Source organism: Rhinoderma darwinii, chromosome 2 (assembly GCF_050947455.1).
Source record: "Rhinoderma darwinii isolate aRhiDar2 chromosome 2, aRhiDar2.hap1, whole genome shotgun sequence".
NCBI lineage: Eukaryota > Metazoa > Chordata > Amphibia > Anura > Rhinodermatidae > Rhinoderma > Rhinoderma darwinii.
This window is the reverse complement of record NC_134688.1, coordinates 13097443-13122129: the sequence shown is the minus strand read 5'-3', so window position 1 is coordinate 13122129 and position 24687 is coordinate 13097443. Positions and strand designations below refer to the sequence as shown.

Sequence of the window (24687 nt, the reverse complement as noted above, 5' to 3'; positions counted from 1 at the left end):
TGAATCCCGACCATAGAACGTGACCGCTGCGCAAACCCGCCCTCTCAGACCACGCCCCCGATGCTTCACAGTGACGTCATTAGCTCAGCAAGTTCCTGGTTTTGTCCGAGTGTACCAAGATGGCGGCCTCCAGAGGCGGAAACGTGGACAGCGGAGCCCGGAACCGGGAGTGTGGGGATGGGGGATGGTTTGTGACGATGGCGCTAGGGGTGTCTCTCCTGAAATGTCTCCTCATACCGACCTAGTAAGTCTCGTAAGAGGAGCTCAGGAAGACTACAAGCTCCAGCATGCTTTGCTATGCAGGGAGCGGAGAGAGCTGGGGCTCAGTGTTGGGGGGCTCACAGCTGACAGATGGAGACTGCTCCTTTTTACTGGGGGTGAAATGTGTCACTGACTGCAGACCGCTACAGCCTAGTTTACCATAGAGGAAGCTCATTCATACACATACACATACACATACACATATACACACACACACACATATATATACACACACACATATATACACATATATATATACACACACACACACACACACACACACATATATCTATACTGTATGGACAAAAGTATGTGCAACCCAAATATCTCATCACGCTCTGCTGCTTTAACATTTTCCACTATTATTTACATGCTAGTCCTTACCGACAGGAGGTATATATACATACATACGTACGTAGCTCCCTATAGACAAGTGCATACTCCGCTATTGACACCCTGCAACCAAATCCTGAAAAGTGCAAATACATCTATGACTTTATACTCCCATACAGCCCGCATAATAGTGCTAAAGTAATACTGCCATACAGTCCACATAATATCGCTATATAGTGCTAAAATAATATTGCCGTGTTACCCACATAATATGGCTTCTATAGTGCTTAAATAATGATGTCATATAGCCCACGTAAATACTGCTATATAGTGCCAAAATAATACTTACGTATAGAACACGCGTAATACCGCTATATAGTGCTAAAAAGAATAACTGCCATACAGCCCACATAATACTGCCATACAGCCCACATAATACTGCCATACAGCCCACATAATACTGCCATACAGCCCACATAATACTGCCATACAGCCCACATAATACTGCCATACAGCCCACATAATACTGCCATACAGCCCACATAATACTGCCATACAGCCCACATAATACTGCCATACAGCCCACATAATACTGCCATACAGCCCACATAATACTGCCATACAGCCCACATAATACTGCCATACAGCCCACATAATACTGCCATACAGCCCACATAATACTGCCATACAGCCCACATAATACTGCCATACAGCCCACATAATACTGCCATACAGCCCACATAATACTGCCATACAGCCCACATAATACTGCCATACAGCCCACATAATACTGCCATACAGCCCACATAATACTGCCATACAGCCCACATAATACTGCCATACAGCCCACATAATACTGCCATACAGCCCACATAATACTGCCATACAGCCCACATAATACTGCCATACAGCCCACATAATACTGCCATACAGCCCACATAATACTGCCATACAGCCCACATAATACTGCCATACAGCCCACATAATACTGCTATATAGTGCTAAAATAATGCTATATAGTGGCCAAAAATGATGTAGTATTGGTATTTATTAACCTGTTAAAGTCTGGGGTATTTTGGGCCTTCAGTTTGGTTATCTTGAGGTCATAATATGCAAAAATGGGGCCGCATTACAGCCATCTGACTGAGGTCTTAGACAGTTTGTAGGCACCGGGCCGTTCCAAATGTTCCGGCCCCTGACCGAGCTGCTCAAAGGGCTGAATTACTGCAGGACCTTTTCATACGTTGCTCGTTCCAAAAACTTGTTCTTATGAAAATAAAATTGACAACCTCTGTAACGAATACGCATTTTAATCTCCATGATGTGTATAGTCAAGCTTTGTGCACGTTGTATTTGTGAAGTACAGGGTTTATAGTTTTAGGGTGAGGGGTCAGACGTTAATCCGGTAATATTTTGTGTTTACTTTACAGTCATTCCACAGATTTTGAGGTCCACAGAAACTGGCTGGCGATCACCCATAGTTTGCCCGTATCTAGGTGGTACTATGAGGTAGGTATACTGTTACCACTGAGAGGGGAAACTGGACCTTATTCATATCTCCAGACATTAGAATCCCAAACTGGGGGACATTTGATATCCTGCTCCGCACACGCCCCAAAACAACCCAAAATGCCTCTTTTTAGACAAATTTGTCCAACCACTTTTCGAGCCAGTCCCACAAAATGAGGACCGTATGCTTATTGAATAAAGATTGCAGAATATGTAGGTCCTAAGTCCACTGGATCTCAGTATATATTAGGGGTGACCCTCTATTTGTCATGTTCAGTTTCGGGACAATAATGGAGACTTGTCATAATATATAAAAGGCCCTTTAGTGTACATTATAAAAAGTGAAAACTGTATATTTATATCTTTGTTCTAGGCTGAGATATGATCATTTGAAAATACAGGCCCAAAGCCTGAGGCTGCACTACTGAAAAATGTCTACTTGTGATTTGTCAGGTGCAATGTTGTCATGGAGACCTTGTGTGGATCCAAATACACTGACGCCCCCACATATACACACACAACTGCTGCGACTCAAGCCGGTTAAGATGTAAATTTCTTGTGAATGATGATTTGGCTCCACACAAGATCTTGATGACAACACTTCACCTGACAGGGGGACATAATGTCATTTGAGTCTCTCAGTAGTGCAGCCTCAGGCTTTGGGCCTGTAACTTTAATTGATCCTATCTCAGCCTAGAATTAAGATATTAAAATACAGTTTTCACATTTTTAATGTACGCTAAAGAGGATTTCAGAACTTTCTTCTGGTATGTTTATCATCATTGCCACCGTGGCGCTTTCGACACTACTTGACATGTGACGTTTATTATGGACAGATCGTGTAATTCCCTTTATTAGTCCTATAAACCTGATTATTGATCTCCAGGCGACTTCTGAGTGGACGTTGGATTACCCGCCGTTTTTCGCGTGGTTTGAATATGCTCTGTCCAATTTGGCTTGGTACTTTGACCCGGAAATGCTGAAAGTGGAGAATCTAAACTATGCCAGCCAGAATACCGTCCTATTCCAGAGATTTTCGGTCATTCTCACAGATCTCCTCTTCATCTATGCGGCCAAACAGTAAGGTCTAGCCAGATATATATATTAACATAGGACATGATTGAAATTATTCATAGGCTCCTCCCCCTTGTCAATGCTCCGCCTCTTAGTCTTTGTGCAGCAGTTTCCTGATGATCCTTTTTCTCATGACGGATTTAGTTGCTTGCAAATTATATTCATTCTTTCCTTGCTGTAATAGAAATGACCTCTCCATGTCCTGATGAGCTTGTGATTATATACAGCAGTCAGTCTGAACAAATTGAGCTGCATGGTGAAGGGACAGATTTTACATTCTGTCCCTTTTCATCTGTTACTTTTGTACCTTGTATGGTCCTTCCCTTTTCCTCCCTTCCCTCGTCTAGCTTTGTCTTTTTCATTTTGTTCCCTTCTATCCTGTCCATAATCTGGTCATTCCTTATTTTACCTTCTCTTTTCCGGTCCTTTGTCTCATGTTTCCATTGCATTACCTTTTTATCATCTGGTATTCCTTTTTTTTTTTTTTTTTCTCCCCATGTCTGTTCCTTCCCTCTTGTGTCCTTTCCTCTCGTGTCCTTTGTCTGGTCCTTCTCTCCCATGTCCTTACTTTGTCTGGTCTTTCCTTTACCATGTCCTTACTTTGTCTGGTCCTTCCTTTACCATGTCCTTACTTTGTCTGGTCCTTCCCTTACCATGTCCTTACCTTGTCTGGTCCTTCCCTTACCTTGTCTGGTCCTTCCCTTACCTTGTCTGGTCCTTCCCTTACCTTGTCTGGTCCTTCCCTTACCTTGTCTGGTCCTTCCCTTACCTTGTCTGGTCCTTCCCTTACCTTGTCTGGTCCTTCCCTTACCTTGTCTGGTCCTTACCTTGTCTGGTCCTTCCCTTACCTTGTCTGGTCCTTCCCTTACCTTGTCTGGTCCTTCCCTTACCATGTCTGGTCCTTGCCTGGTATTTTACCTTCCGTTTCCTTCTGTTTGCCTCTCTTTCCTCGTCTTTTTTTCCCCTTCTGGTCTATCCGTTTCTTTTGCTCACCTGCTTTCCTGCAGCAGTCCTGTCCTTCTATTGCTTTTCTCTGGTTCCTTGTATTCTTGTTGTACTACAGATCTTGTGATTTTGATCCAGGTGCTGCCGGTGTATCAATGGTAAAAGAGATCGGAGGGATTTGCTGCAGAGACCGGCGTTCATCCTCGCTGCCCTTCTCCTCTGGAATTTCGGCCTGCTGATTGTAGATCGTATCCTTACTACATGCAAAATATAATGTGATATGTTATGTTTTTGGTTTTTTTTTGCATTCATTTTACAAAATTTGAAACCAGGATTAATTTCTTGACAGTACTTCCCATTTTTTCAGGTGCCCTATAGGTTAAATCCACTCTCCATCCAATTCTGATCTCCCATCCGATCTGACATCGGGCATTGAGATACACGAGAGCACGCTGGATGGTACAATTGGACGTTGCAACCGCCCGGAGAGTGGAGTTAACGGGTTATATTCTAATTAACACTGTACCGCCCAGCATGCACTTGTGTATCTCCACGCCCAATGTCCGTTTTAGCAGGAGATCAGAATTGGGAAAGGATTTACTTTTCGTGAACGGTTCTGATTTTTACCCTCTTGACATTTTGTTCTCCAGTCACATTACAAGCAGCATTCAAGATTCTGTCAATTTCCTGTTACCAGAAAGCATAACATTGTGGGAGCGGTCTGACAGCAGGTCGGTGTCTGTTTCCAAGGACAACCAGCAGAAGTTTTTAAAGCCAAGTATTTCCAAAAGTTTATTTAAACAAATTTTGGTAAAAGTGGAATTACACTTTATTTGCCTTCTCATTATGTTTTGTTGGGCGGTGACCTGGAGAGAACGATTTCTTGTTCTAAAACTTCACCGAGTTCTGTTTATTCACATCCTGAACAAGATCTTAGATATCCACTTCCAATATAATGGATTCCTCTCCGGGATCATGCTGCTGTCCATCGCTCGTATGTTTCAGGTAAACATTATGGCTAATGGGTTCATGCGTATCGTTCATCGTGTAATTTAGAGGGTATTACATTGTAGTAAATGGGATTTTAAAACCCGTCATTGACTTATATTGGGGTCTGACGGCAAGAATAGCGCTGCATGCTGTGCCATTCTTGCCGTCATAATGGCAGTGAAGAGAGCCTTGGACAGTTTTGATAATGCCCACTAGGGGGACCCCTTTTCTATGAGCCCGAGCTGTTACCGCTCGGCATCCCCGCTCTTCGCTCCCATTCTGGCGGACTCCGCGCAACCATCTATTACACGGGCGAGCATTTTCCCTGCAGCAGCCACACAAAGCTCCCCCCCCCCAGTGGCCTCATTCTAAGAAAGGCTCGTCCAGTTGGGTTGTCATCTGACATGTCACTGAGATCATCAAATTTACTGAAATGGGACCGTGATACGCCTACGAAGATCTCCACATCTGAAAACAAATGAGCACGGCACTATAAGCGCCACAAAAAATTAGGTTGTGATATCGGAGGGTCGCAGGGCAGAGACCCCCACTGATGGCCTCTTCTGACTGTTTCATGGGACTAAAATCTAAAAACAAATAAAGAAAAATAACTGTATTAAAATAAAGTCTAAGGGTGTGTTCACACGGCCTATTTTCAGCCGTAAACGCCCCGAAAAATGTCTAAAAATAGGGAGGTTGAACTACTCTAAACATCTGCCCATTGATTTCAATGGGAAAAACTGCGTTTCGTTCCCACTGGGCGTTTTTTCTAAGTGTCTGTTTGTAAAAACGGCGCGTAAAAAAACGCCCCGTAATAAAGAAGTGCATGTCACTTCTTGAGCAGTTTTTGGAGTCGTTTTTCATGGTCTCGATAGCAAAACATCTCCAAAAACGTCCGTAAAAAATGCTTGATGCATAAAAAAATGTCAGCCACCCATAGAAATTAATGGGTCTGTAATTATTTTTTTGGGGCCTTAGGCCTCATGCACATGACCGCGTTTTTGCGGCCGCAATTCCCCCGAAAATCCACGGGAGAATTGCGGCCCCATTCTTTTCTATGGGGCCGTGCACACGACCGTAGTTTTTGCTGTCCGTGCGCGGCCCGGGAGCCCGCACCGCAGAAAGAACGGGCATGTCTTATTACGGCCCAGTTCTGCGGTCCGGGCTCATTGAAAACAATGGTCGCGGCCATGTGCATGTCCCACGATTTGCGGGCGGCCTGCGGCTGACAGTCCGCAGCCAGCCGACCCGAAAATCACGGCCGTGCACACGGCTACGGTCGTGTGCATGAGGCCTTATACTTTATTTCTCCTGTGATGGCGCTGCAGAGAAATTGAACCCTTACTGCCAGGTTTCCCCCACAGATTAGTTGATCGCTGATTGTCTCGGCAGCGGGACATAATATCATCAGTTTATTGTGGGTGAACCCTACTCAAAATATGGGATTGTGCAAAGAGAACTACCCGCTTTAAGGGGGTTAATCTGCGCTCCCAAATTGAAATGAGCTGACTGTCTTTTATTATGGCAGAAGAGACATCTGGAGAGCGCGTTCCTATTCGCTGTCCTCCTCAACTTCAAACACATCTACCTGTACGTCGCCCCGGCGTACGGCATCTACTTATTGCGATGTTACTGCTTCGCGGCAAATAATCCAGGTCAGTAAAGATGCGACCACCCTAAATATATCCGCTCTACCGGAGTATAATGCAGTCTCTTCTCCTTGATGTCTTGTTCTATAGATGGATCTGTACGTTGGAGGAGCTTCAGTCTCCTGCGCTTCCTCGCTTTGGCCGTCATCGTTGGGTTTGTTTTCGCAGTTTCGTTTGGACCCTTTATATACTGGGTAGGTACCATAAGCCAATGCGCGCGCAAATTCTATCATTTGTAATTCAACGTATACAATAAATCTGCACAAAATTCAGAGAGGGCTGCAGATTCTTAAATGTCGCCGACTTTCACCGCAAATTGGGCGTTGTGAATAGAAGTGTATGACGCTGACAAATCAGCATCATTCACTTCTCATCGTTCCCACCCAGCTTCTTTCACTAAAGACACGCAACGTGACGTCACCCACAGGTCCTTCAACCTTGTCGTCGGACAAAGAAGATACATCGGCTCCCTGTCCAAAAGGTTAATATGCTCGTCTCTAGGGAGTTTACTATGCTTACCTGCACATGGTGATGCTGCTGCAAATTCAACTGTACGCCTGGAGCTGATCTGTCGTCTCTCTTCCGACGACAAGGTTGAAGGACCTGTGGGTGACGTCACGCTGTGTCTGCAGTGAAAGAAGCTGGCTGGGAGTGATGACGTCACCCACAGGTACTTCAACCTTGGCGTCGGAAGAGAGAAGACACCACAGCTCCAGGCGTACAGTTGAATTTGCAGCAGCATCACCGTGTCAGATGAGCATAGTAAACTCCCTAGAGACGAGCATATTAACCCCTTAGTGACCACTAATACGCCTTTTCACGTGATTCACTACTGGGCTTTAGGCTAGGCTGACGCCTTTTCACGTCAGCCTAGTCTAAGTCCTGCACGGGTCTCCCGTGCAGGCAGGAGCCGGGGCTCTGCTGTCTGATGACAGCTGAGCTCCTGCTCCAACGCCCGCGATCGAAGTTTACTTCGATCGCGGCCGTTTAACCCGTTAAATGCCGCCGTCAATAGCGACCGCGGCATTTAACTTTGTTTACAGAGGGAGTGCGCTCCCTCTGTCACCCATCGGCGGCCCGCGAATGCAATCGCGGGTCTCCGATGGGGTGTCATGGCAGCCGGGGGCCTGATAAAAGCCCCCAGGTCTGCCCTGGACATATGCCTGTTAGGACGCGCCGGAGGCACGTCCTAACAGATTGCCTGTCAGATTTACACTGACAGGCAATAATGCTCTGGTATACGAAGTATACCAGAGCATTATAGCAGCGATCTGAAGATCGCACAGTAAAGTCCCCTAGTGGGACTAATAAAATCAGTCATCAAAGTGAAATAAAGATTATTAATAAAAAGTACAGTAAAAAAATAAATAAAACCATTTTTTTCCATTAAAAAGTGGTTTTATTTAGTAAAAGTGTAAAAAAAAAATAAAGTACACATATGTGGTATCGCCGCGACCGTAATGACTCCATTAATAAAGTTAATATGTAATTTAAACCGCAAAGTGAACACCGTAAAAAAAAAACGCCAAAAACTATGGCGAAATTGCAATTTTTTTCCATTGCCCCCCAAAAAAGTCATAATAAAAATGAATCAATAAGTCCCATGTACCCCAAAACAGTACCATTCAAAACTACGTCTTGTCCCGCAGAAAACAAGCCCAAAAAATCACTACATTGATGGAAAAATAAAAAAATTACGGCTCTTGGAAAGCGACGATGCAAAAACAAATAATTTTAGTTCAAAAGTGTTTTTATTGTGCAAAAGTCGTAAAACATAAAAAAACCTCCACATATGTGGTATCGCCGTAATCATACCGACCCATAGAATAAAGGTCACGTGTTAATTACGTCGCACAGTGAACGGCGTCAATTTAAAAACGCATAGAACAATGGCGGAATTTCAGTTTTTTTTTATAATCCCCCCCAAAAAGGTTAATAAAAGTTAATATAAAAATTATATGTACCCAAAAATGTTGCCATTAAAAAGCACAACTAATCCCGCAAAAAACAAGTCCTCATACAGCTATGTAGACGAAAAAATAAAAAGGTTATAGCTCTTTGAATGCGACTATAGAAAAACGAATAAAATAGCTTGGTCATTAAGGCCTAAAATGGGCTGGTCACTAAGGGGTTAAAGGGGTTGTCCGAGATCCCAACATTTTTTCAAAAACTCTGTCATACATTACCCTTTATACAGACAACCTAAATAAAGCATTATTTTTAAAAAAAATTCTACTTAACACATTTCTTCTTTGAATTTAGCACAGTTTGTTTACATGCAGTTCAGCTCTGGTTTGTTGATCTTTCCTTGTGATGAAACTTTTTTCACGTGCACGCTCATTGCAGGCTGCAATGAGCGTGCACGTACCTTCCAAGAGTTCACGTGAGCTGTCCCTGCTCCTCCCCGCTGACCTCCTTCACTGGACTTGTCTCCTTGCTGACATTCTTGAAGGATGGTGACCGTTCTCCCCCCATTATGTTTTTCACATTTATGTTTTCTTTCTCTTTTCAGGTCTATAAACCTCTTCGTGTCTACCCTAAGGGTATGTTCACACACATTAATTACGGACGTAATTCGGGCGTTTTTGCCCCGAATTACGTCCGAAAATAGCGCCTCAATAGCGTTGACAAACATCTGCCCATTGAAAGCAATGGGCAGACGTTTGTCTGTTCACACGAGGCGTATATTTACGCGCCGCTGTCAAATGACGGCGCGTAAATAGACGCCCGCGTCAAAGAAGTGACCTGTCACTTCTTTGGGCATAATTAGAGCCGTTATTCATTGACTCCAATGAATAGCAGCGCCAATTACGGCCGTAATGGACGCGGCGTTCAAGCGCCTGCACATGCCGTTACGGCTGAAATTACGGTGATGTTTTCAGGCTGAAACATCCCCGTAATTTCAGCCGTTACGGACGCCCTCGTGTGAACATACCCTAACCCTTGTCCGCCCTCTTCTATCTCATGTCTCTCTCCACTAAGGCCATGTTCACACAGAGTTTTTTGGCAGGAACAATATCTGCCTCAAAATTCCGTCTTGAAGATTGCGGCAGATTTACCTCTCCCTGCACGTTGTTTTTTGCGTCGTTTTTCCCGGCGTTTTTTGTGCGCTGTTTGCGTTTTTCTTTGCCGATTTTTTTCGGGGCGTTTTTCGCTTACTTTATCTTGGCGTTTTTTGCTTGTTTGTTTGCGTCTTTTTTTGCGATGTTTTTGAATGTGTTTTCCGTTTCGTTTATCGTATCCTTTTTTTCGCGTCGTTTATCGTTTCTTTTTTTGCGTCGTTGTTCTCGGAAATTTTTTATGCGTTTTTCGTTGCGTCTTTCGTGTGGTTTTCCCCGTTTTTTTTCGCAGCCTTCTTTGCCTCTTTGTTTGCGGCTTTTTTCGCGTCATTTTCCACGATATTTTTTTCGTCGTTTTGCGTGTCGTTTATCATAGCCTTTTTTTCTACGCTTTTCGCGTATTTTTTTGGGGTTTTTTTTTTTCTGCGTTTTTCGTTGCGTCTTTCGTGGCGTTTTTCGTGGCGTTCTTTGCCTCTTTGTTTGCTGTTTTTTTCACGTTTTTTTTAAAATGTTTTTCCCCGCGTTTATCGTAGCCTTTTTGGCGTTGTTTTTTTATTGTTTTTTGCGGCTTTTTTTGCGTTCGTCCAGCCCCGTCTTATGCCTCATGCACACTTGCGTGTAAGATTGACGCCCGTGAGAAACGCATATGAAAACAGGGCAATTTAAAATAATGGGTCGCGTGTGCTGTGCGTGGTTTTCACGATCAGCACACGGGCGAGATTCACCCTGTTGAGAATGGGGCCTTAGGCACGATTTACACAAGCGTGAATCACGTCCGTGTGCTGTGCTTTGAAAAAACGCACAACACACGCGACCCATTTATTTCAATGGGGCCGTTGACACATGCGTGACTTTTCACGCAGCGAGAGTCCGCTGCGTGAAACATACTGCATGTCCTCTATTGGTGCGTTATCATGCACCTACACTCACATTGAAGTCAATGCATGCGTGAAAACCACAAACAGCACACACGTGTTTGGTGCGTGATTTACACAATTTGTTAGATGAAAAAAATGTGCTGGCTTTGTGAGTGCGTGAATAACACATGACAATCGAAAAGCACACTGATGCATAAGGGCGGATTTACACGAGCGTGTGCGTTTTGCGCACGCAAATACAGTGGCGTTTTGCGTGCACAAAATGCACTTGACAGCTCCGTGTCACATGGATGCGTGGCTGCGAGCTTTTCGCGCAGCCGCCATCATTATGACACTACGTTTGGATGTTTGTAAACAGAAAAGCATGTGGTGCTTTCCTGTTTACATTCATACTTTTTACTGCTGTTGCGCGAATCACGCACGTCCCACGGAAGTGCTTCTGTGTGGTGCGCGTGATTTTTACGCACCCATTGACTTCAATGGGTGCGTGATGCTCGAAAAACGCAGAAATATAGAACATGTCGCGAGTTTTACGCAGCGTACTTACGCTGGGCAAAACTCACGGACTGTCTGCATGCCCCCATAGACTTGCATAGGTCCGTGCGACCCGCGTGAAAACCACGCGGGTTGCACGGACGTATAGCACGTTCGTGTAAATCCGCCGTAACGCACACACACAGACATGATTGACGCAAGTTTTTCACGCGTGTAAAATACACACGCTCGTGTGCATGAAGCCTTACTAATGGACGCTGTTAGACAGTAATGAACTAGTAATACATTTTAAAATAAATGAGGACATAGAAAAAATATTGTAATGAAATAACACACACAACACTAGTTAACGATTTTATTAAAAATAAAAAAGGGTGTCATTGAAGTAGTCCTTGAACTTGATGTAGTACCAAGGACCCAACCTGTAAAAAACACATAACTAAGAAAAAAAAAAGTGATGCTTAGATACACTGCTCATGTGTGATACTGTCTGTTTGACCATGTATCTAAGCCTACCACAAGGTAGCCTTAGATACATTACCCAAGCAGACAGTGTCACACATGGGCCATGTATCTAAGAATACATGTTAGGCTTAGATACAGGGCCCCAAAACACAAATCTTATACAGGAATAAAAAGAATGTCATCTGGGGTCCTGTATCTAAGCATACATTGTGTTAGGCTTAGATACAGGCTCCATGTGTGACAATTTTTTTTAGCCACTGTATCTAAGCCTAACAATGTAGGCTTAGATACAGGACCCCAGAAGATCTTTTACAGTTTAATATTATACGCTCTGCTCCGGGACTCCTGACATCGTAGCAGAGCCTATAATAGAGTAGTGCGGCTCCTCCTTGGGCCTGCTCGGTGCTACGGCGCAACGGTGTCCCGCGGGCCGCAGATAACAGCCTCAAGGGCTGCATGCGACCCGTGTGCTGCATCGAGTTGTCTGATCCCCTATCAAAGCCTACTATGTGTAGGCTTTGATAGGGGAAGAACTAAAAGTACAGAGGTCACTGTACCTCTCTAGTCCGCGGGTGCCGTCCCTCTTCACTTTTTTCACTGTGAACACGCATAGGCGCACTCACAGTGAAAAAAAGCTGCATAGGCTGGGCGGGCACCCGCAGAAACGACACATCTCCAGTGACGTGTCGTGTCCCATCCGAGGTCTCGCTGGGGCGAGACCATGTGATCGGGACACGACACGACAGTGGAGGAGGAAGAAAACGTGACGTCAGAAGACAGGTGATCGGAAGAAAAGAGCTGCCAGAACGGAGAACAGAAGCAAGATTGCACAGGTAAGTATATTAGGGAATAGTTAATGTGTGTATTGTGTGTTTAACTTTTAAATAAAAATATATCTCGGACAACCCCTTTAACCTTTTGGACGCCTTTCAGCCGATGTATCTTCTTTGTCCGACGCCAAGGTTGAAGGACCTGTGGGTGACGTCACGCTGTGTGTCTTTAGTGAAAGCAGCTGGGTGGGAACGATGAGAAGTGTATGATGCTGATTAGTCAGCATCATACACTTCTTATATTCACAACGCCCAGCTAGTAAAACAAGTAAACACGCCCAGTTGCTAAAAACACAATACACGCCCAGTTGGAAATACGAAAAAAAATATGCCCAGTTGTCCATTTCAATGGTCATTTGCATAAATATAAAATTGCTCATAACTTGGCCAAAAATGATCGTTTTTAAAAAAAACAAAAAAAAAAACTTTACTGTTCTCTACATTGCAGCGCCGATCACATGCAATAGGAGATATGGATTTGATAATAGCCTTCACACCGCGTTTAGTTTACGCGTTTTTGTCGCTTCAACAAGATGCTTTGCGGTAATGTTTGGCCTAAAAGGAGACCTGCCATAAAGAATAAGAATAATATGAATTTTAATATCTTGCTTCTAGGCATAAATTTCATCACTGAAAGTTATAGGCCCAAAGCCTGAGGCTGCACTACTGACAGATTATTTGTTCTGTGTTTTCTGGTGTAAACGTGGGTTGATTGGCTTCCAATGAAGTTGACCCTAGTGCGTATACGGTAAAATTAGATTGTGAGCTTCTGGGGAAAGGGACTGACGTGACTGATTACAATCTGTGTACAGCGCTGCGTAATATGGCGGATAATTATAATAATCTTTTGTGTATTATCAGTGGACGCTGTGAGTTGTAGTGTTTTTTTAACATTGTGCTTTTACATTTGTCTTTTATAGGGTCAGATTCCTCAAGTGCTTTCCCGGCTTTTCCCCTTTAAAAGAGGCCTCTGCCACGCGTACTGGGCTCCGAACTTCTGGGCGTTGTACAATGCCGCCGACAAAGCATTATCTGTTCTCGGTAATTGTTAATAACCGCTGTATTCGGCTGTTTTTGTCAGCCCCATAGGCATTGGATGCCCTGAACACGTTCTCTCCCGCACCCTGTAGTACAGGATGTCACACATCACATGCCTCTTGCCTCCACTGCTCCCTGCTCTCCTCCATCCCTGTCTCTGGAGGGACAGTGTTTCACATGCTGGGCAGAAGATAGTGACAGAACAGCAGAGCTGAGTAATTACAGCACTACCTTATACCTTGTAATAGAGGGGCATGCAGGCAGCTGTAAATATAGGCAATGTCTTTGGGAGGGCAGAGGGATCATGGGAACTGTAGTCCTTTACATGGTAATCCCGCCCACAACAAGCTCTGACAATATAAAAACACAGTTCTGTTCCGTCCTGGGCAATACAATAATAATTACTGAGCTATGGTGGAAGCACGTGGCGAACATTCAGACATCTATAAATACCCTTCTGTGTTTTTCATAAGCACGGGAAAACGGGCATAAAAAAAAAATGTAAGTGTGGGCCAGCATTCTAGAAAAACTGGGTTGTAACCATTAGGGTATGTTCACACGCTGTGTTTTCAGGCGTATTTCGGGGCGTAAAAACGCCTCGAAATACACCTGAAAGAAAACGGTAGCTAAACGCACACAAACATCTTCCCATTGAATCCTATGGGAAAAACGGCGTTTCGTTCAGACGGAACTTTTTTTACGCATCCGTTTTCTTTAAAAAAAGACCCGTAAAACAACGCCTCGTAAAAAGGAGGAGCGTCTCACTTCTTGAGCTGTTTTTCATTGTGTCAATAGAAAAACCATTCAAAAAACGTCTAGAAAAAAACGTTCTTAGCCGTCTTTTGATTCTGCGTGTGAACATACCCTTATGGTCGCCATTACTGCCATCGCAAAAGCGGTTACCCGGCGCCTGAAAGGCAAATTTACTAGGTGCACAGATTTAGGGGGGAATTTAAGGCTGGCGCTTCATACGAAAAGAAAAGTTGGATTATGAAGCGACGCATTTATTATAATAAATGTGTCGCTTCTTTCAGCCGGCGTGACGCCTGCGGCCATGCGCTATCCATTCCCTCCACAGGCCATAAAATAAAAAACTCCTCTTCGAGGGGAGAAGAGGTAAGCGTTAAGTTTGTTTTTTTTTATTAAAAAAATGGCAGTTTAATCCAATCTGGGGGGCAAGGAGCAGGCCCGGCGGGGGGGGGCAAGGAGCAGGCCCGGCGGGGAGGGGCAAGGAGCAGGCCCGGCATGGGCCTCTAGCTACGTCCCACAGAGTTAAATCTATGCCAGCTAGGATCGACAGTAGATTTACTAAATTATTTTAGCCCCGTTTTCTGGCGTGAGTTATAATAGACTTTTGTCTAAGCCCCGCCCCCTTTTATCGTCCCTTTCGGAAAGGGGCAAAAAAAGTAAAAAGTTGAACGTTTTAGTGCAACTACGGGGTGCGCCAAAATCTGTGATTTCTTTTGCGCCAATTTCCAGGTGTAAACCCGTTGATATATTGCCTCCCTCAGGCCATGTTCACACAGTTTTTTGCAGGCGGATTTTGACCTGCCTGCCCTTTCTTTGCTGCGATTTGAACCTAGAACGACGCGCGCATAAAACGCCGCAAAAAAACGCTTTCTCTGCTTCCCATTGATTTCAATCGGAGGACGGAGTTGGAAACGCAGGAATAAGAGCATGTCGCTTCTTTTTCCCCAGGAGCGTTTTGTTACCGCTTGCGGGGAAAAAAATCGCCTCCGCCTCCCATTGAAATCAATGAGAGGCGATTTCGGCCGTTTTTTGAGTGCGGTTTCCCGCTCTCAAAAACAGCCCCAGAAAACTCTGTGTGAACATGGCCTTAGTGTTCAGCATTTTAGAGAGCTGGATTATGGCCGTCATTACAACCCTCAGATTGTCACCCAGCTTTTCTCAACTCCTGAACGGCAAATCTACTTTTCGTCTCTTCCCGTTTTGGCTCCACGATGGATTCTGGGTAACAAACCCAGTGGAAACAGTAATGGCGGCCGTGTGATTGCGGCTTCCATCTAGATTTCCCAGAAACAGATAAACTAATACACGACTTAATAGCATATTTCGCGACTTCCGGCAAATTTCACGATCACGACCTTCATACGCGACGCTCTTGTTTTCTGGGGCCGTGCGTTGTTTTTTTAGTGGTGTTTTCCGCCTTCTTGTCTGGCAGGTGTAAAGATGCAGCTCCTGAGTCCGGCGTCAGTCCGCGCAGGATCTATGACCGGGGGTTTGGTCCAGGAGTTTGAACACAACGTCCTTCCGTCTATTACACCAATGGCGACTTTAATCTGCACGTTTGTATCTATACTGGTAATGAGCGCACATTTACAAGCTGTACTATAGTAGCTTCCTTTTAGTGATTATTGGGGGGTCTCAGTTCTCGGACCCCCCCCAATCAAAACTTCTGACATGTCACTATGACATGTCAGAAGTTTGAACGTTTAATTACCCTTTAATCAATTTCTACAACTTTCTTATATAGATTTCTGCTTGCTGTCAGTGAATGGGAACGTTATTGTGTATGCCTAAAACCATGCAAAAACTAATATTTCTCATAGCTGAGGGTTTGTTACAATTCTATCCTCTCTAGACAGGATACATATGAGCAACGCGAATCTCTCTCCTGTCCTGATAGTTTGCAACAGTGTATCGGTGCAGGTAAAATATATCCGTCTGGAGTCCTGGCCGTTTAACTTGCTGATGAATTTAGCTCACAGAGGATTTCCTATGCAGGATTCAATTGTAACAAACACCCAGCTGTGAGAAGCATTAGATCAGGACAGATTTATATCCTCTGGATGTAAATATGGATTTTTACAGTCACTGACAGCAGGCAGAGATGTTGTAAATGCTGAGAAATTAAAACAAAACGTAGATCAGAAAGTTGCAGAACTGATCAGGGGGACCGAGGTCTATAAGTTAAAACCAAAGACCCTCCCCTCTTCCCGTTACTAGATCTGTATAGTAAAGTGATTAAGAAACCCTTGACAATAACCTAAATTATCCCAACCGAGACACATGAAAACCTAATACTTCTCACAGCTGATGGTTTGTTTCAATTGAATCCTGTATGGGCAATCCTCTTGGCTAAAAAAAAAAAAAATCGGCAACAGAAATCTCTCTCCTGTCCTAAGTTTGTTACAATGTATCAGTGCAGGTCAAATTTATCGGCCTGGAGTCCACAGAGGATTATCTAAGCTGGATACAAGTGTAACAAACCCTCAGTTGTGAGAAGTATTAGGTCTGTAATGTTTTTCATCTGATAGAAGAATAATTCCATGCACGGACAGCAATCAGAGATCTTGAAATTCGGAATTCAAATCAGTATTTTTATTATACCATGATTAAACTTTATATGCAAAAAAAATAAAACGTTGTTTCCGGATGCTCTCGGTAGATCTGTATTTTTCCTTTTGTCTTTTCCAGCCGTCAGTTTTATGTTTGTGGTTTAAACCCCAAGGACCTGGAGGCTTCTTGCGCTGTCTGATCCTCTGCGCCCTCAGCTCCTTTATGTTCGGCTGGCACGTACATGAGAAGGCGATCCTCCTGGCAATCTTACCTTTCAGGTGAGAGGAAGAACAAATAAGATATACATTTTTATTATAACTTTTTGTATGTTTTTTTTTTTACAGTGCATCGTTTCTTTTTTGTTTTCCAGCTTACTGTCAGTCAGCAGCGCAAAGGATGCTGGGATATATTTGATTCTGACGACTGCGGGTCACTTTTCATTATTTCCTCTTCTCTTCACTCCACAAGGTAAGATTACCGTCACGCTGTCTATATCAGACCTCACGCTTTATTGTGCCGCGACAAACACAACTCATAAAAAAAATAATCTTATACTTACCCAGAATTCTGTGCTTCTGCCTCCTGGGATGACGTTACATCCCATGCGATCGCTGCAACCAATCACAACCTGCAGCGATCACATGGGATGGAACGTCCTCCCAGGAGGTTGGACTGCGGAATTTCCTGCGGCGCACAGTGCGCATACGCTGCGTGTTTTATGCCGCATATCCTCCCTGTGTGAATATACCGAGCATGTTTTGCTACGCTGTTTCCGTAACTTCCAAACCCTGCCACCTCGTGAGCCTAGCCACCGATGATAGGACGGGGGTCAGGGGGCCGTGGTCCAGAGATAGGTGCAGGTCCCAGAGGTGGGAACGCATCTTTCGGACATTTATGGCATATTATGTAAATATGCACAAATGTCAGAGATGGGAAAACCCCTTTAAGAGGGATCAAGAGTTTTTTTCCCCCCTGTCTCGCTGCCAACAGTTTCTGGTGGAGGCCCAAGGTGATAGAGGCCCCTTGTCATTTGCCCCTTTTTCACTATAATCCAGGGTGTCCTGAGGACTTCATTGCAACTTCCTTTCTCCTAAAATGGTAGGAAGTTCAGCTCTGGAGCATAAACTGCTGCTCTAACAAATTAAATACTGTACAGACTTAAGAGAACCGGAACATTCATAAGCACGTCAAAAAAATAATACAACTTTTATTTGGGTGGAGGGGCACTTTCAATTTGTCTCAATCTCTTCCTAAGTGAAGAGAATGACTGGAGGGGGAGATGAACCCCAACATTGATAAATGGGGTGCGGACCATTAACCGGATGTTGCTGTTCGTTTCAGAGCTGCCTTTAAAGATTCTGCTGATGGCGATTTTCACGGTGTTCAGCTTCGGTTCATTGTCGGCTCTGTTCAGGTAACCAGGATTCTCACATTCCCGTCTATATGTCTTTAAGCTCCTCACACGCCTCAATTTGGGCTCCGTAAGTTACATCTCTCTGCTCAGCGATTGGTCGGGTGCAGTTCCTCCTTAGGAACCGAAACCTTTCTTTTCTTTAAACCTTGAATCCACCAAAGCGTAAAAATGTGCCACTAGGGGGAGTTTTTTTAATGACCGCCGATACGCTTTTTATGGCGGTTATTAAAGGGTAACAAAGTTCAACAAACTTATGATATGTCAGAAGTTTTGATTGGTGGGGGTCCGAGCACGGAGACCCCCACCGATCGCTAAAAGGAAGCGGCAGAAGCGCTCGTGTGAGCGCTCAGCCGCTTCGTGTCTGTTCGGCTTTTTCCGGAAAGCCGATGTAGCGGAGTACGAGCTCATAGACTTTCTATCGAGCCCGTACTCCGCTACATTGATTTCCGGAGAAAGCCGAACAGAGACACCCCACCAATCAAAACTTCTAACATGTCGCTATGATTAAGTTATATGTACCCCAAAATAGTGCCATTAAAAAAAATACTGCTCGTCTTTAAAAAAAAAAAAAAAAAGCAGCCCCCACATTCGGTTAATAGGCGCTGTATAAGTATGTATGTAGAGAGCTCCCCCTAGTGGTGACTACAGAGCAGACCACATTTTTTAATTTTACTTTTTGGCTGTGTGGAGGGAAGCGCTCTGCTGACGTGGGTTTTCAGGGGAATGCTGCTGGCACTTTTTATGGGGCAGTGTGATGGCACGACAGGGTTTTACATGCCGCATCTGTCTGCGTTTGGTTTTATATCTGAGATTTGTGATTATTACAGGAAAGAAGGGAAACTACTGAACTGCATGGAAGCGCTGTATGTCTATGGACTCCTACCCCTGGCGTTACTGTGTGAGGTCATTTACCCCCTGACACCCTGGCAGCAGCACCTGCCCTTCATCCCGCTGCTGCTGATCTCTGTGTACTGCGCCCCGGGCATTGCCTACTCTTGGATCAGACTGTATATTTCCTCCTTCAAAGGATCAGCGGCAACGCTCAAGAAACGCCAATGAAGACACATCCGTCCTTACACCAGATCGGTCGTCTACCAGCATTGACTCTGTAGAGAAACATATTTTTATACTGTCAAATGTAAAAGCAAATTGTTTGTTTTTTTTTGTTTTTTTTTGTATATAAATAACTTTATTTGGCGATAAGTGTCATTACTAATGTTGTTGTGTCTGAAACTGATCAGATTGGTTGCCTAAATGATGGCGGGTCAGAAGAGTAAGTTCACACCTTCCACCTGTATCGGCTCACAAGAGACCACACCTTACATAATACGGCCCCTGAGGCGATCGGCTGATCGTCCAGGGTCCCGATCCCAGCAAAACAGCTGATTTTGACGGGGGAAGCCGCAGTATGAGACCTTACTTGTAATACGAGGTCGGCTCGAGTCTGCCAGAACGGGAGCCACTTGATCAGTGCGGCTCTCTGTTTGGGCTCATTGAGGGGGGGGGGGGTCCCCTCCACTGTGATTCCCATATACCCTAATAGCGCATATAGACAGGAGTTGTCTTCATGACATGGACTCGTTGGACATCCAAGCACTACACGGACCATATGGGGGTTGAAGATCAGGGATACCACAGATCTCTTCCTTTTAACCCTTTATAAACCTCAAATAATATTGATTGGATTGAAAATAGCAAGGGGGTCCCTGTCCCCTTCTAGTGGTCACAAAATAAACCCTGCAGCCATGAGTCCTCGGAAGGATCCCAGGGTTCTCTAATCACATTGTCTGCACTATTGTACTGGACTATGGTCTGTTTTTGTTTTATAGGGTTTGGGGTCCTAAACATCAATTTTTACGTCAGTCCACCGGCACTCTAAATATGATCTTGTGTGGTGACGAGTGCGTATGTGTCACATGACTGTGGCACCCAATCACTATGAATAACGTCATTAAATAGGATCATAAACAGTAAGGCCCTGTTCAGAATTTTACACTGGTTTCCGTACGGTAAAACCAGCCTCCCATTGTTTTTAATTGGAAACGCTGTCAGAATGAGGCTAATCCACATTCGCCGCTCAGCCAGCTAAATTTGCGGCAGAAAAGCCTCTGCTTTCTGCCACGGGCCCAATATTTGCGATACGTTTATTATTTTACTGTTTTAGGGACAGATTTCAGTTTCGGTAAATTTTATTCACGAAGTTCTGCAATTTTCTAATATACTTTGTATTAGTTCCTTAAGGTTTTCAATAACTCTGCTTGCAGTTAATGAATAGGAACCTTCATGGTTTATGTCCAGAGGCCGTGAATCTGTACTGATCGTGCTGAGCACACACGTGCGTGACTCGTTACAAGAGAGAAAACTGATACACTGTAACAAGCCCTGCACCTGCGCAATAAAGGATCCTATTCAATGAAAGCAAACAGAGATCTTGAAATTGGTGAGAAATTGATACATAAAGTACACATTCACATGACATATTTGGTATGCCTATAATTGAAACAATCCGTACATTTTAACAACTTTTTGTTTTATTGAGTTTTTGCATTTTACTCCTAACAAAAATATAGAGAAAATCCTTTAACCTGACATTTGATAAACCGTAATGACCAATAGTCTGGCAATTGTCTCCAGATGTTCAAAATAAAGGAGAATTTCACAAGGCCAGATTTAAAGAGGCTCTGTCACCAGATTTTGCAACCCCTATCTCCTATTGCATGTGATCGGCGCTGCAATGTAGATTACAGTAACGTTTTTATTTTTAAAAAACGAGCATTTTTGGCCAAGTTATGACCATTTTTGTAGTTATGCAAATGAGGCTTGCAAAAGTCCAAGTGGGTGTGTTTAAAAGTAAAAGTCCAACTGGGCGTGTATTATGTGCGTACATCGGGGCGTTTTTAATACTTTTACTAGCTGGGCGTTCTGACGAGAAGTATCATCCACTTCTCTTCAGAACGCCCAGCTTCTGACAGTGCAGATCTGTGACGTCACTCACAGGTCCTGCATCGTGACGGCCACATCGGCAGCAGAGGCTACAGTTGATTCTGCAGCAGCCTCGGCGTTAGCGGGTAAGTCAATGTAGCTACTTACCTGCAAACGCTGATGCTGCTGCAGAATCATCTGTAGCCTCAGGTGCCGATGTGTCCTCGCTCGTCTGACACGATGCAGGACCTGTGAGTGACGTCACAGCAGTGATCAGGCAGAAGCTGGACGTTCTGAAGAGAAGTGGATGATACTTCTCATCAGAGCGCCCAGCTAGTAAAAGTAGTAAACACGCCCCGATGTACGCACATAATACACGCCCACTTGTACTTTTACTTTTAAACACACCCACTTGGACTTTTGCAAGCCTCATTTGCATAACTACAAAAATGGTCATAACTTGGCCAAAAATGCTCGTTTTTTAAAAATAAAAACGTTACTGTAATCTACATTGCAGCGCCGCCGATCTGCTGCAATAGCAGATAGGGGTTGCAAAATCTGGTGACAGAGCCTCTTTAATATCTAGCCTCTTTAATATCTATTTTAGAAGTTAATTTTGCATACATTTTTTGCCCATCCAATACTCCAGAATATCTCATAATCTGACAGCTCTCGGGTCCCATTGGTGCTGGATTATAGGAATTTTCCTGTAAAAAAAAGAATGAATATGTAGCACAAAATGGTGATTATAAGTAAGAGATCTGATTTGACCGCTGGCCATAATATATACTATGCATACCAAAAATATGCCTCGAACCACCATAAATTGGAGACATGACAGTCCGTTAGTGGCGGATTAAGTGTACTGGAGGCACTGGGGATGTTTGTACAACTTGGACCCCCTCCGCCGAATCTATAGTCAGCAGCACCATCTAGTAGAATGGGGGTCCTGAGCCCCCTGTTCCTCCTCATTGAATGACCGCAGTAAGTTAATGGAGAGGCAGTTCCCGATCGAGCATCCGCCCTCCAGCTCCATTCAGACTTCTCACTGGGCCCCCTATTTTTCTAGTGATCAGTGGGGGTCCCAGGCGGTGGCGATCGTCTGTGGATAGGTGATCTATGTCTATTGTGGCACAACTCTTTTCAAAAATATTTGGTATGCCCCTTATGTTACAGTAGCCAGAGATGTCACTTCATTCCAGGGCAGGGAACCTAAAATTTAAATGGGCAGCTGGAAGAGAAAAGAGGTGGCTCAGGCCGGGCTTGTGCGTGCAGGGGTCAAGCATTGGTCTGTGCTGCTTCTTAATTGGTAGAGCCGCTGCCGGGAATTCATGTGACCTCCCCAACGTTTCCTAAGGGTATCTTCACACGACCTATTTTCAGACGTAATTCTGGCGTTTTACGCCTCGAATTACGCCTGAAAAGACGGCTCCATTACGCCTGCAAACATCTGCCCATTGCCTGCAATGGGTTTTACGATGTTCTGTTCAGACGAGGTGTCATTTTACGCGTCGCTGTCAAAAGACGGCGCGTAAAATGACAGCTCGTCAAAAGAAGTGCAGGACACTTCTTGGGACGTTTTTGTAGCCGTTTATCCATAGACTCTATTGAAAACAGCTACAAAAACGGCCGTTGAAAACGCGCAAAAAACTTTGCAAAAAACTCGAGTTGCTCAAAAAACGTCTGAAAATCAGGAGCTGTTTTCCCTTGAAAACAGCTCCGTATTTTCAGACGTTTTTTGTTGAGTGTGTGAACATACCCTACCAGTGGGTGCCGCAGTGCAAACGTGGTGGCCATACGCCGCATTTAAGTGATGCGCGGTATTTTAAGATGGTGGGTAGTATTGGCGGTCATGGGAGACTTATGCCCCAAGCTGCCGCCCATATTATAATCTGCCATTGCTGGCAGTAGTTTTCACAATTGGAAAAAGGTAGGTAAGGCTAAAGTAAAGAATATTGGGGGAAGGGAACTGCAGAGCACTGAAAAGGTGGGAACTCTTGGACCAGGCAAACAAACCTTGCCCCAATACTCCCACCTCCCACACAATGTGACCTAACCGAGACCGCTCCCCATTATAAACAGACCAGCATGTGAACCTTTTTGCATGTGGGATAAACAAACACCCCATTAAACAATGGGGATGGATGCCACCCATGTTTTTTTTTTGTTGTTTTTTTTTTATTTGGGGGGGGGGGGCACCTCATAGATGCCCTAACATCAGGAGTAATGTCTAGGGAGATGCCTTTTAAATCTGGCCATGCACATAAAATACCTGTTGGCGGATCATATATGGCCTTCCCCAGTGGCGTAACTACCGCCGTAGCAGCAGTAGCGGCTGCTACGGGGCCCGCGGCATGAGGGGGCCCGTGTCGCCCGCCGTCACGGGCCCCCACCATGGCCGCAGGAACCGCTAGCAGCCGCTATGGCTGCTACAGCGCGACGCCACTGAACAGTACGGCAGAGCAGGGAGGTATCTCCCCGCTCTGCCATTAAACAAAAGATATGTATCCCCTCTCCACAGGATATCCACAGGACAGGGGATACATGTGTGATCGCTGGCAGAGATAAGGAGAACAGGGGACTGAAAGTCCCCTGACGTTCTCCATCACAAACCTCTGACTTCCGGGGTCTGTGTCGGCAGCTCCGGAGAAATGAATGGAGCGCCGGTCCCGCTTGTGCGCATGCGTGACCAGCGCTCCATTCATTTCTACAGAGCTGCGCAGACGCCGGAAGTCAGAGGTTAGTCATGGAGAACTTCAGAGGACTTTCAGTCCCCTGTTCTCCTTATCGCTGCCAGCGATACATGTCTTTTATTAGGACACACTGTAGGTCGCATTTTTTTGGGAGGGGGGACGCTGTATGGCGTTCCCTACATGGGGGGGATGCTGTATGGCGTTCCCTACAGGGGGGGGGGGCTGTATGGCGTTCTCTACAGGGGGGGCTGTATGGCGTTCCCTACAGGGGGGGGGGGGCTGTATGGCGTTCCCTACAGACCCCCCTGTAGGTAACGCCATACAGACTCCCTGTAGGTAACGCCATACAGTCCCCCCGTAGATAACGCCATACAGTCCCCCCTCTAGATAACGCCATACAGCCCCCCCGTAGATAACGCCATACAGTCCCCCCTCTAGATAACGCCATACAGCCCCCTCTGTAGATAGCGCCATACAGTCCCCCAAGTAGATAGCGCCATACAGTCCCCCAAGTAGATAGCGCCATACAGTCCCCCTGTAGATAACGCCATACAGCCCCCTGTAGATAGCGCCATACAGCCCGCCCCTGTAGATAGCGCCATACAGCCCTCCCCTGTAGGGAACGCCATACAGTCCCCCCCTGTAGGGAACGCCATACACCCCCCCTGTAGGGAATGCCATACAGCCCCCCCGTAGATAACGCCATACAGCCCCCTCTGTAGATAGCGCCATACAGCCCCCTCTGTAGATATCTACAGGGGGGCTGTATGGCGTTATCAAAAGGGGGGGTTTGTAAAAAAGGCACTACCTACAAGGGGGGGGGGTTGTGTGA

General features: G+C 45.1%; 1 protein-coding gene across 1 annotated transcript; it reads left to right on the top strand.

The window, feature by feature from the left end:
• Window positions 1–104: 104 nt before the first annotated feature.
• Window positions 105–19432, top strand: ALG8 (ALG8 alpha-1,3-glucosyltransferase). The gene is made up of 13 exons (XM_075851371.1): window positions 105–244; window positions 2025–2103; window positions 2990–3183; window positions 4261–4370; window positions 5060–5127; window positions 6641–6767; window positions 6852–6955; window positions 13409–13529; window positions 15709–15848; window positions 16965–17104; window positions 17197–17294; window positions 18168–18240; window positions 19068–19432. The coding sequence occupies exons 1-13, from the start codon at window positions 120–122 to the stop codon at window positions 19297–19299; spliced, it is 1611 nt and encodes a 536-aa protein (XP_075707486.1). The 5' UTR covers window positions 105–119; the 3' UTR covers window positions 19300–19432.
• The last annotated feature ends 5255 nt before the right edge of the window (window positions 19433–24687 follow it).

Excerpts from the sequence above, each read along its gene's own strand:
- ALG8 (XM_075851371.1), top strand. The coding sequence starts at position 120 with ATGGCGGCCTCCAGAGGCGGAAACGTGGACAGCGGAGCCCGGAACCGG. Across the intron at positions 6,956-13,408 it reads TTGGACCCTTTATATACTGG|GGTCAGATTCCTCAAGTGCT; the intron begins GTAGGTACCATA and ends TGTCTTTTATAG. Across the intron at positions 15,849-16,964 it reads GCACGTTTGTATCTATACTG|CCGTCAGTTTTATGTTTGTG; the intron begins GTAATGAGCGCA and ends TGTCTTTTCCAG.